Source organism: Equus przewalskii, chromosome 2 (assembly GCF_037783145.1).
Source record: "Equus przewalskii isolate Varuska chromosome 2, EquPr2, whole genome shotgun sequence".
Classification (NCBI taxonomy): Eukaryota; Metazoa; Chordata; class Mammalia; order Perissodactyla; family Equidae; genus Equus; species Equus przewalskii.
In genome coordinates, this window is record NC_091832.1 from 42280935 (window position 1) to 42296277 (window position 15343).

General features: G+C 38.7%; 1 protein-coding gene across 12 annotated transcripts in view; it reads left to right on the forward strand.

Annotated features, from left to right (window-relative positions):
• RERE (arginine-glutamic acid dipeptide repeats) overlaps positions 1–15343 on the forward strand; it is a 402826-nt gene that overhangs the window by 133178 nt on the left and 254305 nt on the right. For all 12 annotated transcript variants that reach the window (XM_070610911.1, XM_070610920.1, XM_070610914.1 and 9 more), the window contains one exon: positions 4615–5083. In XM_070610911.1, the coding sequence (XP_070467012.1) occupies positions 4759–5083 (325 nt within the window). In that variant the 5' untranslated portion in view covers positions 4615–4758. The remainder of the gene's footprint in view (positions 1–4614; positions 5084–15343) is intronic.

Below are 15343 nucleotides of genomic sequence, written 5' to 3' on the forward strand. Positions count from 1 at the left end.
GATGATTAGAACTCAGGAGGGAGGGACAAATTTTCATGAATAGGTGAGTTTCATGTGATCCAGGAGAAGATATTTTTGTATTTTTACTTCATTTGAGTCAGTTTTACACGATTTAGTTCTTGATTGTGCAATACGACCCCCCCCCACCCCCCCCCCCCGCCCCGAGTAGATAATAAGCTCTTGAGGGTAGAGATGATGTTTGGCTATGTTTATCTCTTGCGTAGCACAGTATACTATTGAGTATTATCTACTGTAGTAGATAATAAGTCATGACTGATCTAAGTATATGTTATTGATAGTTTACATTTGTAAAGCACTTCACAATCTATAAGTGCATTTTCATATGACATACTTAATTACCTGGTGGTTTAGTGGTTAAGAATTGGCACAGTCATTGCTGGGACCTGAGTTCTTTTCCCTGTCAGGGAACCACACCAGCTGTCTGTCAGTTGTCATACCGAGGTAGCTGCATGTTGCTGTGATGCTGAAAGCCATGCCACTCGTATTTGAAGTACCAGCAGGGTCACACATGGTGGACAGGTTTCAGCAGAGCTTCTAGACTAAGACAGACTAGGAAGAAGGACCTGGCCACCCACTTCTGAAAATATTGGCCCTGGAAACTCTATGAATAGCAGCAGAGCATTTGTCTGATACAGCACTGGAAGATGAGCGGATGATGCAAAATGATCAAGCAGGGTTCTGCTCTGCTGTACACAGGCACCAGGAGTCGGAATCGACTCCATTGCACTAACAACAAATAATTAATTCTCACACCAGCTCTGTGAAGTAGCTAGTTATTTTCCCTGTTTTACAGCAGTGCAACTGATTCAGAGAGGTGGAGTGATTTGCTCAAGGCAGGATCGCACATGGCAGTGCCAAAAACTTGGATCTTGGCTTCTCAGTCCAATATTCTTACACTTCTGTCATGGGGCCAAATCTCTTGGGACTGCTGAAAGAGTGACAGGAAGTGGTTTTCTTAAATGAGGTTTGGACCCTGAGCATGACCGAAATTTTAGCACTTCATCTGAATCAGTTCTAAGTCGTGTGAGGTGTGTGTGGGTGGTGGTTGGCTTCATTTTGAAGAGGCACAGGATATTTGTAGGGGTTGAAGTACCCGCAAGTAATGAGGAATAGTTCTGTATCATTGACTCTGTTGAAGGCCTTTGACCCTGATTAGGTTAAAACAAAACTAAGCTAGCTGACCAAATTTGATCAATTACAATAAAATGGTGAAAGTGTAATAGGGTAAATGTGGAAACTAGTGAGAGGAATATATGTTTTTTTAGTGAGTGCTAAGGGTATTGCTTTTGGAAATGTATAATTTTTAAGTCTGCTTTGAATATCCTCTCCTTTCAAGCATGATTAATAGATGTTTTTGTGGGTTTTAAAATTTTTGTCAGAAAAGCTATTCACACTCAGTTCCTTGGTCATCGATCTCAGTCTCATGGCTTTAAGAACTAAATTGCCGCTCATTAAGCCATGCTGAGGCAGTGTCCCACATAGCACAAATAGAGGGACCTGTAGCTAGAATATACAGTTATGTACTGGGGAGCTTTGGGGAGAAGAAGAAAGAAAGAAAGAAAGAAACATTGACAACAGATGTTAGCTCAGGTGGCAATCTTAAAAAAAACCAAAAACAAACCCACAATTAAAAACTAAATGTTTATCTCCAGCCAGGACCTCTGCCTACTTAAAATCATTTTGTGGTTTTTATAGGCTTCTCGAACTTAACATGTTCATACCTGAGCTTCTTCTCTTTCCCCTAAAACTCATGTGATGTCAGCTTCATCCATCCGGTTGCTCATGCAGAACCGTTGGAGTCGTTCTTGACTTCTTTCTCTCACACCTCAGCTCTCAGTTTGTCAGCACATCCTGTTTGACTCTACATCTTAAAAATACATAGAACATAACACTTCCCTGCATCTCTACCACTACCATCCAGTCCATCCTGTTACCTTCAACTCTTACCTGGGTTATTGCATAAGCCTCCTACCTCACCAGTCTCCCTTCCTGCTGTAGCCTCCGTCTCCCTTCAGGTTTTTTTCTCAATGGCCAGAGTGATCTTACACAGGAGTCAGATCAGCATCATTGGCTGTGTGGACTTGTGTGGATTCTCTCTTCTTAGTTTCCCTTCTGTAGTCTGTGAAGTGGGGATGGTGACTTCTCTCTGGTTCACTTCACTGAGTTGTTGAGAGAAAGAATCTAATGAGATCATGGCAGGGACCTGCTTTGTAAACCCCTTGTTGTTATAAAGATACTGTTGTTGTATTGTCTGCCCTGTAGATCGTTTCTAGCAAATTGAAATAACAACTGCCCTTCTCAGTGCCATCTGGTACCTCTCTGGGTCCCTTTCCTTAATATTGTTGTATGTTGGTCATTGTATAATGAGGCTCAGAAAAATTATGATTAGTATGGTAAATGCAGAGGAAAACATGTATCCCCACTGAGCTACGTTTTACAGCCACATGTAAATTAATGGATTATCAATGTTCTTAGTTATCTGAAAGTTGGATACACATACACACACGATTTCATTTTGTGGATGCCTTCTCTATTGTTTCTTGAAGTTTCCTTTCTTCTCTGTCTTGGCAGAAGTAACTCAGATTTCTTTGTAAATAGAAACACAGTATATGATTTTGTAGTGAGTAGTATTGAATATATCATTTAGACTTCTTATTTTTTCCCTTTTGAGTGCTGAAATATTTTTACACAATTTTCTGGAGGAGTTATCTTGTTAACCCTAGAGAGAATGATCTTTTTTCTTAAATTTATCAGAAGTACGTCTGTTCTGAACTGCATCCGAGAGGTTTTCAGCCTAAGCTCCTTGTTCTTTTTAGACTCCCAGTAGACCTTGGTTGGTATGTTTTCATTGTTAAAGAGGATGTTTTAACAACTGTGTTAGCTGATAGTTTTCTTTCTTGTATGATTGGCTTCTTCGTGCTCTAATCTTAAGCCCAGTGGAGAAAGTAATATGTCTCTCTTTGTATTTTCAATTGCTAACACTAGTGCCCTGCCATGACTTGAAAGTTTATTACTTTCTGTTTAGTAGATGATTCGTCTAGGCAGAACTTTTGCAGGCACTAGAATAACTTTTCATTTTCTTGAAATATGTTTAGAAAATTGAAATCCTATCTGAAAACATATTTCCTATGCAAAAGGAAGCAATCTAGGTTTGTGCTACATGCTTTTATCTTTCTGACTTTGATTATAGATTGTCAGCATTGTTGTTCCTTCATTGGTCTATCTCCCAAACGTTGTTAACATTTTTAATTTTCCTAATTTTTAATAATGCCTAAGGATATTTGAAGTGCTTATGGGGCGGTCTTTTCTGGTATCAGGTGTGACTGAAGAATTTTGGAGAGAGTACGTGTTAGTTTTCATGGTTTTGGCATGACCAAAGAGACTTTTCTCTGTATCTGAGGCATATAATTGCAAACTGATTTGTCTCTTGTTGTCTAAGTAAAGAGGACCAGTCTTTTGTGTGTCTATATATGTTATTTCCTATCTGGTTCTAGTAACATGCGAAACAGATGGTTCTCACATTAATCAGTTGTCTACTTTTTTTTGTGTTAGAGCATTGAAGGCAAGGACCATGAGTTTCCCCCTCACTGTGTCTTTAGTTCCGAACCTGATGCATAGATAGTGTTTGGTGCAGATTGTTGAGCAAATGAGATGAGATATTGAAGATGATGGCGAAAGATAAATTACTGGTTATTATGACTATTGTAAAACTTATTTGTAAACAAAACAGTTTTTTTCCTCCTATAAAATTTTTATAAGATTGTGTTGGGTTGGAGTTCACTCTTCTCATTGTAAACTCTTTAAAACATCAGACTTTCCTTGTTGGGTTTAGTTCTAGGGAGGAGATTAATAGTGGAAATTTGGGGGAAGGTAAAAACCACCTAATATTCCCTAAAGATAGAAGGTTGTTTTTGGAAGTTGTTATGTTTTGTTAAGGCAGAGAGAATATATCTTTAGAGAAATCATTTTTCCTGGAATATAACTAAAATAGTAGACTTATAAGATGTCAAAAATTATAATTGAAAGCAAAAGAATCTTGCTTTGAGGTTATCAGTTTTGAGTCAACTCATTTATTTTTGAGAGGAGCTCTGGAAATTTGGAGAAGTGGCTAGAAAGTGTCTTCAGAAGAGTATAGTATGAGACATCTTGGAAAATCTTCCAAGACTATCCAAATTTTTTTTAGGTGGAAATAATTTTTACTGCAGGTTTTTCCCTTTTAAATTAATATTGTGGATTGTGAAGCTCCTTATTTATAATTGTAGCCATAGTATGTTGTCTACTAGGGAACACTTTTTCCTTGAAAAGGAGAAAACAGTTGGTGTACAGAAAGTATAATTAACTCTTATGAATTAAGACATTTTCCATTATTGGTGTGCTAGAAAATCCCAAACCATATGCCAGCTGAGGTAAAAGACTATATATATTTAAATTTTATATCACGTGTCCTAACTTTTTTTCTATGGCCTGTGAGACGTTTTCAGGGCTAAAGCATGAGTAAGTAAGAGATTCATTTAACAAAACATTATATTAGGAAGGAAATATGAGAAAATGTTAAAGTAAAATCGATTTTTCTCTCTCTGTTTTCTCTCCTAGCATTTTTGAAACATTGGGGTTGTTGGAGTGGTTGGATTTTCCCTGGAATTGAGTGAGAAATTCAGAAGACTGAAGCCCAGGCTTACTGTCTACCTTTCACGGAGGCCTAGCCGTGAGAGGACAGAAGAAGGCACGTGGCGAATCATGACAGCCGACAAAGACAAAGACAAAGACAAAGAGAAGGACCGGGACCGAGATCGGGACCGAGAGAGAGAGAAAAGGGACAAAGCAAGAGAGAGTGAGAATTCAAGGCCACGCAGGAGCTGTACCTTGGAAGGGGGAGCCAGAAATTATGCTGAGAGTGATCACACTGAAGATGAGGACAATGACAACAATAGTGCCACCACAGAGGAGTCCACGAAGAAGAACAAAAAGAAACCACCGAAAAAAAAGTCTCGTTATGAAAGGACGGATACTGGTGAGATAACATCCTACATCACTGAGGATGATGTTGTCTATAGACCAGGAGGTAAGGAGTGTTGCATTTGGGTCCGTACAGTATTTGTGGTGGAGAAATGATACCAGCACTTAGATACCTCTTCACATGTTAAGGAAGGCATGGAACCCAGAAGAGCAGATAGTGGTTTTGGGTAGGAAAACTCAATGTAGACCCGCTTTTGGTCAGTTGGATTATACACTTCCTGCTGTGTCTGCCTCAGCTTGGTCTTCTGTCCTGGCTTGTGCATTTTTCAGTACTCTCCTTGTTTTCTCATGCTGCTTGTTATCTCACTTCACTATTTTGCTCAGTAGTGTTTGTTTTTTGACTTCCTCCTTCCCCCACCTCCCCCGCTCCCCCAGGAAGATTAGCCCTGAGCTAACATCTGCCAATCCTTTTTTGCTGAGAAGAGTCGCTCTGAGCTAACATCCGTGCCCATCTTCCTCTACTTTATACGGGGGAAGCCTACCACAGCATGGCTTGCCAGGCGGTGCTATGTCCGCATCTGGGATCCGAACCAGTGAACCCCAGGCCACCAAAGCGGAATGTGCGCACTTAACCACTGCGCCACCTGGCTGGCCCTCTCCTTGCTTTTTATCTTCAGCAAAAATTAGGATGTAATGACCCTGCAGAGTGGAATACATGGTGGGACAAGTAAACCTTTAGGATTCCTGGAAGCAGGACATTTTACATTGGCTACAGAAGTGATCAGAAGCTAGAGAGGTATTTTTAATGGCTTTTAGACCAAGGTTTATTTCTCCTGATAACATCTTTTTCCAAAAATTTGAGCTTAAGGCTCTCTAATCAATGATAATAGATGAAGCCGACTAACCTGCTTTGTTTTCCGAAAATGTACTATGTTCATTCAGTATATTGAATTGTATAGCATTGTTCAGAGAGAGACAGACCTGGCTTTCAGATGAGATGCAGGGGAACAAGTGATTCGGAACCTGTTGGACACCAACAAATCTTCCTTTTTCACTTGATGTATTGTGTATATTAAGATAGTTTTTGGGGCTGGCCCAGTGGCGCAGCAGTTAAATGTGCATGTTCTGCTTGGGTGGCCTGGGGTTTGCTGGTTCGGATCCTGGGTGTGGACATGGCACCGGGTGGAAAGCCGTGCTGTGGTAGGCGTCCCACATATAAAGTAGAGGAAGATGGGCACGGATGTTAGCTCAGGGCCAGTCTTCCTCAGAAAAAAGAGGAGGATTGGCAGCAAATGTTAGCTCAGGGCTAATCTTCCTCAAAAAAAAAAAAAAAAAAAAAACCAGATAGTTTTCTTACAGAAATTAGTAAAACTAGCTAAAATCATTTTGTTTGAATTACTTGCTGTGCTGAAGAATGACGAATTTCATATGAGGTGTGATTAACAGATTAAAAGCCTCCCAGTTTGATGTTTTTTTCAGGAAAGGCAGGTTAAAGAGATTATGTTATGTTATGTTAACCTGGTACAGGCATTTTACTGAGGAGTATTGTAACTGTTCTGAACTTCCCATTAAGTACCAGATTTTTTCCCCTGGTATAGGAATTAGTTTTGAATTTTAAAAGATCATCAATATTAGAACTGATACAAATAAAATTGTATTCACAACTACAATTTCTTGGTTGGTGAGTAACTGAGAAGATATTTATGTGATATAATATTATCAAAGTTGAGGTTTTAGAGAAATTAGTGAGATTTAGTAACATGTAGGTTACAATACTGTTAGTATATTTGATTCAGACTTTGATATTGGACAGTAAGAATTTCTTAGCCTCTGAAGAATATTTCATTATAGAGTTACCACACATTGCTTGCTATGGACCTATTTAGTTCTAGATCATGAGAAAGAAACAGAATGTGTTAACTCCTTTAGCTATAGATTATAGTATGATAACTTAAAAATAGGGAAAGATCTTCTTTGTTATCCTTTTATCTTGATACATAACTGTTCAATGTGGTCTTGTGATTGTTTGGATCATTGTCAAAAGGCCAACTGCCTGGTGCGGTGTTGAATGCCAGCCTTGCTCAGTGGGATGGTTACTCCCGTGTCAGTGGGGCTACATCCTCAAAGTATTTGTCATCAAATACGTGTGGGAAATGCTGCACCTACTGTCCCTCTTGTGAGAGATTCATAATTAATGACTCTGAGAAGTCCTGCAGTTACGGAAACCTCTTTAATGTTAAAAAAAAAAAAAAAAACCCTGCTGTTTTTCCCATTTATGGAACTATGACACGCTGTTTCTGTTAAATATCTCCCTGAGAAAAGCCAGTTTTGAGAAAACTAGTTTGGGAACTGTTGTACATTCATAGTGCACCTTCTGCAGAATGATAGGAAATCCTTCCTGCTTGATGTTTGGAAGAATATGTGGAGGGAGGTTGCTAAGGGCTTATTTACAAAACAGTCAGTTCTTAAGCATTTGGGGAAGGACTGTGTGTTTATGGAGGCAGGCATTGTTTCAGTCAGCCTGAGGACCTTTGTGAAATGTAAAAAAGATATGACCTCTCTGAAAGCTAAATATGTTATAAAGGAGCTATGAAAACCAAAAATGGTTTGAAAGTTTTCTGTGGCACTCAGGGCATAACCTCTCCGTGCGGGGCACCCCTTGTGCGTGGGTGGGTGACAGTGCTGTGGCCTGGGGTTTGCACCCTGCCAGGTCCAATGGATGTTTGACTCTTTGGTAAGGAGAGTATCTTTCACCTTCTCTGTGGTTTCTTTTCTTTTTGGAGGATGCATTTGAAGCTAAATTACTTGGTTGCCTTCCCCAAATAGCTTCTTTCTAGATGCTAGTTTGTTGAATATTGCCTATTCTTTAGGTTTGCCTGAACTGAAGAATCAGAAGTAGGGTACTGTGATTAGATCCCCAGGTGGGACTTGATTTTTTTCTCTCCTTTGTTTTCCTTTCTGGTCTTTTTCTTTTCTTGGTGCAAAGTACTACAATACATCTTTTGTTAGTGATAAAAAACCATTATCCTCCCAGATTGCAGGAATTCTTTATGCATAGTTGTATTTTAAATGTTTAGGTAGGAATCCTATGGGGCATCATAAGGGATTTCTTCAGTGTATTATTAGATTTTGGATGGTAAATTTTTATGCTCATTTGTTTCTTTAAGATAGAAAGCACAGCTAAATATTTTTTCTTTTTATTTTTCTGAATTGGTTTTAATACTCAGATTAAGTGTATAGATACCTTTGAAAATGTCATTAAGAACAAACCCAGCAGTGAATGATAACCTTGAGGATAAAAATAAACTCTTAAATACTGTGTTTCCTTCTCTTAGGGGGATGGGTCTATATTCAGATTGTTTGGTCTGAGAAGAATGAGATTTTATTGAGAAATTGGGTATTGTGTAGAATTTGTCACTAGCTAAGGTTTAATCTCATGCGTGGTCACAATCAGCTCTTTTTTGCCACTGCTGCTTATCTCTGAAGTTATCTTTATTTTGTCCTTAGGACCTCAGCATAATACACTTTTAGTAACTTACTGCCTCAGGGCCTTTGCACTTACTGTTGCCACATGCTAGTGAACCCCCTCCCCCATACACACACAGACACACTTAATTCTTATTCTTTCTTCACCTCTCCCATTCCAGTGTCATTGCCTTTCCTTTCCCAGGTTACCCAGATTTTATTAGTAGATACTGTCATGGCATTATATATCTTGTAGCTCTTATAATAGTATTGATTTTCTATTTATTTCTGTTACTGTTTTAGGACTAATATCTGTCTCCCTCCTCCATAAAGGCAGCATTTCAGTTTTTGCTTATCATTGAATTCTTGGCATCTGTGACAATAGTGCACACACAATGTGGTTCCATAGTATTTGTTAAATAAATGCATTTTTGAAAACCTTTCAAAAATTTATTGACTGATTAATGATGTCAAAGTTAGAATAATGCTTCTGGAAGTTTATCTTGAATCATTTATTTCCCAATGAATGATTTAACAGACTTGTTATAAAATAAAAAACAAAACAAAAAGCTTGTGGTGCTTTATTATATATTGCCACTGTGTCTAATCTGACTTCTTTGTTGTCTATCAACCGTTACTCTACTTTTTAGATGACTGTCACGGTAACAAATTGATTTATTACACAGCTGTGTGCAGCCAGATTTCCCTTATGGGCTTCTTTAGCGTAGGATACTGATTTCTAAAGTTTGCTGTGTTTGGCATATTAATTTCTTTCCACTATTTTCTTTCTTTTTTTTTCCTTCTAGCTTTATTGAGATATACTTGACATATGACATTAAGATGTACAATGTAGTGATTTTATATATGTATATATTGCGAAATGATTACCATGATAAGGTTAGTTAACACATCCATCAGCTCACAGAGTTACAATTTTGTGTGTGTTTGGTGAGAACTTTAAAAATCTAACTTTGTTAGCAACGTTCAGTGTTGTAGTGTTGTTAACTGAAGTCACCATGCTGTACATTACATCCCGAGAAGTACCACTATTTCTAACTAGAATTTTGTATCCTTAGACCGCCTCCATCCGTCTCCCCCCCGCCTCCCCCAGTCTCTTCTATGTTTCTGAGTTTGGTTCTTTTAGATTCCACCTGTAAGTGAGATCATACAGTATTTGTCTTTCTCTGACTTTTTCACTTAGCATAATGCCCTCAGAGTTCATCCATGTTATCATAAATGGTAGGATTTCCTTTTTTATGGCTGAATAATATTCCATTGTATTTACATCTCCACATTTTCTTTATTTGTTCATCCATTCGTGGACACTCAGGTTGTTTCCATGTCTTGGCTATTGTAAATAATGCTGGAATGATCATAGGATTTCATTTCCTTCAGATATATACCCAGAAGTGGAATTGCTGGATCATACAGTAGTTACATTTTTATTTTTTTGAGGAACTTCTGTACTATATGCCATAGTTGCTGTACCAATCTGCCATTCCCACCAACAGTGTATCTACTATTTTCAGTTGGATACTATGATACCTTGATTCTTGATCAGGTAAAACAGACAAAAAAAGTTAAATTCAAATTATTGGGAGATAATTTTTCACTTTGGCACGTCAGTTTTGCTAGCTTTTTTGATAAGATAGCATGTTCTTTAAAAAGTGCCTATTGGGGCCAGCCCCATGGTGTACTGGTTAATGAGTTTGGTGCGCTCTGCTTTGGTGGCCTGGGTTTGCAGGTTTGGATCCCAGGTGCGGGCCTACACCACTTGTCAGCGGTGCTGTGGCACTGACCCACATATACAGTAGAAGAAAGTTGGCATAGATGTTTGCTCAAGACTAATCTTCCTCAGCAAAAAAAAAAAAAAAAAAAAAAAGGTGCCTATTAAGGTGATTCTCCATTTCTTGTATTCTGTCAATTGATAATTTTGTTTGACTTTCCTTTTTACCCTAGATAGTATTCCTAGAATAACAGAAGTCTCTATCGCATACATGAGGGGAGGAAAAAAAAAAATCAAGATTCAGGATTTTCAAGTTTGTTACATCTGTGTTCCTTCTACTTTCATGAATAAAGTGTGAAATTTTTCATGAAGATAAATTTTATATGTAAAAGACAACGAACTTTTAGGTTTTTGGTTTATGAAATCTTAGGTGAAATAAAACATTTCTACTTTTTTTTTTTTAAAGATTTTATTTTTTCCTTTTTCTCCCCAAAGCCCCCCGGTACATAGTTGTGTATTCTTCGTTGTGGGTTCTTCTAGTTGTGGCATGTGGGACGCTGCCTCAGCATGGTCTGATGAGCAGTGCCATGTCCGCGCCCAGGATTCGAACTAACGAAACACTGGGCCGCCTGCAGCGGAGCGCGCGAACTTAACCACTCGGCCACGGGGCCAGCCCCAAAACATTTCTACTTTTTATTTGCAAATTTTCCTCATTATTGTTAGGAACTGGGGACTTAAGCTGAGAAAGGACATAGAGGCTAGAATTGATTATACATTGAATGTTGAAGTATTAATTTCTTTTGATGCAAATGGAATTTAAGCTGGAAAACATCCAAACTAAACAAAATGAAACCTGGCGATCTAGTCTGAATCAAAATGGAATATATATATTTTAAAACTATTGAATGGGGCCGGCCCTGTGGCCGAGTGGTTAAGTTTACGTGCTCTGCTGTGGTGGCCCAGGGTTTTGCTGGTTTGGATCCTGGGCGCGGACATGGCACTGCTCGTCAGGCCACGTTGAGGTGGCATCCCACATGCCACAACTAGAAGGACCTGTAACTAAGATACACAACTATGTACCAGGGGGGATTTGGGGAGAGAGAGCAGGAAAAAGAAAAAAAAAACTATTGAAGTTAAAATTAGACTATTAATTAAACATAATGTTGAGCAGACACAACAGAGTATAATACAATATGAATTTTTTAAATAAAAAGTTAAAAAACAGGCAACACTAATCTTCAGTGTTTTGAAGTCAGGATGGTAGTTATGTTGATGGACACTGGTGTCTGGAACAGAGTGTGCAGGGGACCCTCGGGTCTGGTCATGTTCTGTTTTGTGGTGACAGTTGGTTACATGGGTTTGTTCACATTGTGAGATTTATCATGCTTTTCACTTTTCTGTATGTGTGTTATACTTCAGTGAAAATTTTACTTAAAAAAAAAGTAAAGTTAAAACATGAAACTATTTTCTTAAAGGATAATTTCCTTTTGATGCAAGTTCCTATTTAAAGAGGGAAGGGAGTCACCAGCATGTTAACAAATGGTATGTCCTTACATTTAGCTATTGATTCTTGACTGAGGGGTTTGTCTCTGACTTGTTAAGAGGCTGAATTTGGTTTCAAAGTCTTGGTTCTCTTCATAATTGAAAACTTATCTATGGGAATCACTAAGACATAAATTCCCTCTCTAAAATAAAGCAAAGCAAAACTTTGGCGTTTGGTGTTCCGGGACATCAATTTTGGGGGAGAAATAAAAGCCCATTTGATCTGTAGTATATTATCCATGACTGTTATATTTAGAAGAATTTTAGGTAGATATGACATGCAAATAAAGGTGTCTTCTTGAGGCATTCTTATTTTGGGGTGGGGCACAAGTATTTTTCTGATGATTGCAAGAATATTTTTTGTGTAATAGAAACATGAATTCTCGAGTAAAGGAACCTTTAGGCCCAGTTTGAATGAAAATGGTTTGACATGTGTTACAAGTTCGTTTGCTTTTAATAAACCTGATACTAATCTGCTTAAAGTCTTTCAGTGGATCCCTGTTGCCAGTAGGATCAAGTCCAAAATCTTCATCTGGCACAGCAGACTCACTGTGGTGTGACTGCATATCCTCACAGTGATCTTCAGACTTGACTTTTATTTGGGAGGGAGCGCAGTGAGGCAGTGTATTAGTTGCTAGGACTGCCATAACAAAGCACCACAAACTGAGTGGCTTGAACAACAGGAGTGCATTGTCTTTAGTTCTGTAGGCCGGAAGTTCCAGATCAAGGTGTTGCCAGGGCTGTGCTCCCCATAAAGGTACTAGGAAAGGGTCTCTGTGTTCCAGGCCTCTCCTATCTTCTGGTAGTTTCTTGACTTGTGCTGGCATAACTGCAGTCTTCACATGGCATTCTCCTTGTGTGCCTATCTCTGTGTCCAAACTTCTCCTTTTTATAAGGTCACCAGCCATGTTGGTTTAGGGCCACCTCGTTGTAATTAGCCGCATCTGCAGTGACCATTCTTCCAAGTAAGGTCACGTTCTGAGGTACTATGGGTTAGCACTTCAATATATGAACTTTGGGGAGATACAGTTCAACCCATAATAGGCAGGAAGGGCTTTGTTGCTGGGTAGACTTGGATACGAGTGACCCGAGTTTTAGTGACTGCTTCAGCTCTCTCAATTGTGTATCCTTGGAACAGTTGTGAAAATGTATTTCTTATTTTTAATCATGTTACAGTGTACTTTGGTTGTAGGCTACATTAATTTTTATTTTTTCCATTTCTATTGAAACTTTTAAAAATCTTTTTCCAAACCTCTAGAAATGATTGCCTTTTAGTGTATATTAGAAAGTTATTCCAATTCTACATGTTTAAAAGAAAAGTTTTTAGCATATAGAAAATTATCAATGAGACTAGAAGAAACAGAAGAAACTAAAGTTATATGAGCCAAAAAAATGGAAAATGATAGAAATTTTGGGACTGATTCACCATGTTTTTTTCAGTTTCATAAGGGAAGGTCATTAAGTATAGTGAAACATGTGCCCTAGACACTTGCTGCTCCAGGTGTTGGCAACAGATTGGCATCTCTGAGAGTTGGTTAGAAACGCAGAATCTCAGGTTCCACCCCTAATTACTGAATCAGAATTTCTGTTTTGATAAGATTCCCAGGTGATTTAAATACACATTTAAGTTTGAGATTCACTTTTCTTGACCAGTGTTTCCCAGTCTTTTTCAAGTTAATGCACAAATAGAAACTGTGTGCATTGCCTTGAGACCTGAGAATATTGGCGTCCGAGCATACCTGTTGCTTATTTATGACTGACCAGCGTTTAGGCAGATACGAAAAAGAGGAAAAGGAAGACTTGAGATTTTGATGTGAAACACAGCACATACAGTTCAAGAGGAACAGAGGCAGCTGTAGAATTGAATTCTGACCAAACAACTGGGAACGATGTGCATCTTCTGAAGTGCCTGATGTCATAGGGGACTGTGAACTTGGGTGCAAATAGACAAACATGAGGGAGTTGAAGGAGCTGTACCCATGGATGATGACTAGCCACCATTTTTAAAGTACCTTCTCTTTTCCAATACTGGGCTTGCTTTACATGTGTTGTTTCTAGTTCTTAAAAAAGTCTCTCCACAACCTAGTCATTATTTCCTTGTTATACAGGTGAGGAAACGAAGGCTCAGAGGCCAAGGTCACACGGGTAGTTTGTAAGATGGCACAGGCCTATGAGGATTGGTTAAAGTCAAGAATGGGTGGATATTTGCTTAAAATACTGAAGATAATACAAAAAACGCAGGCTGGCCCAGTGGTACAGCAGTTAAGTTTGCACGTTCTGCTTTGGCCGCCCAGGGTTTGCTGGTTCGGATCCCAGGTGCAGACATGACACCACTTGTCAAGCCATGCTGTGGTAGGCATCCCACATATAAAGTAGAGGAAGATAGGTATGGATGTTAGCTCAGGGCCAGTCTTCCTCAGCAAAAAAGAAGAGGATTGGCGGTAGATGTTAGCTCAGGGCTAATCTTCCTCAAAATAACAAAAAAACAAAAAACAAGCACACCTATGTTGAAAGAAAAAGAAGGGATAGGCCCATTTCTTGGAAAATGGAAATGATATAATTACTTTGCTCTTTTTCTCTTTTATTCCTACTCCTAAAATTAGTTAGATCTCACCTGCTCTCAAAAATTGTTTCTCTCTCACTTGCTAGAAGTTTCTCACTTGTCATATATGTACAGAATGATTGTTAGAAACGTAAATTCATAACAAGTAAGCTGAATGGGAAGAGGTAAATTGTTCCAGAATAGGCTAATGCTGCTTACTAGATTTGAACCCTTAACAACTGAAAGGAAAAATTTATAGTTTTTCTGACTTGATAAAAGTGATCATATTGTATTTCTTGAAATTTTTTGAATGCAAGCTAGAGAACATTATCCACATTGTACAAAAAAGTAATTTGTTAGTAGAGTAACTCATAGAGTGGGAGGAAATCTGCCTGGAACGAGGGCAATTCTGAGTTTTGGTTAGTGGGAACTGCTGACCAGTCCCTCTGGGTTCTACCAGTGGAATAGTTAGTTGCCCTTTAGCATTTACCTGTCCTTGCTGTCTCTCAGCTTGAATCACAGTCCCAGAAGAGTCAATTCAGTTGGTCAAGCTTGAATTACGTGTCTGTGTCTTGGGTAGAAAAAGAGAGAAACATTGATTTATTGCTCCCCCTAAAACTGCACATGGTAGGGCTAAGGTAATTCCCCACAATGAAATTAGGGAGCTGTTGCCCAGAAAATAAATGAGCGATGCCAGAACACATGTTCACTATATACCACCTTATCCGGAGACTCTCACTGTATCACTAGATTGGTGAGAACTCGTGACAACATATGGATGTTTACGGTTTGTTTTGCTATGCATGTGATAGGTAAATAGAGTGATGATGTCGATGGAATATACGGTTTGTGCTGGTTCATATGCAACTTTTCTTAGGAAGAGGAGTGTGAATGGAGGGAGTAGAATTATATAATTATATGATATAAAAGTAGGATTATATTTTAGCAGAAAAAGAAAAAATAGGCAAGAACTTAAACCTTCAATTTGGCTGTTGCCCTGGCAAGAGTCCTTTCATCTCTATTTAAAATGAAATGAAACAATGAGCCCCTGCACCCTGGAGTTCCCTCCCCAGAGAGGTGTTCCCCACCTT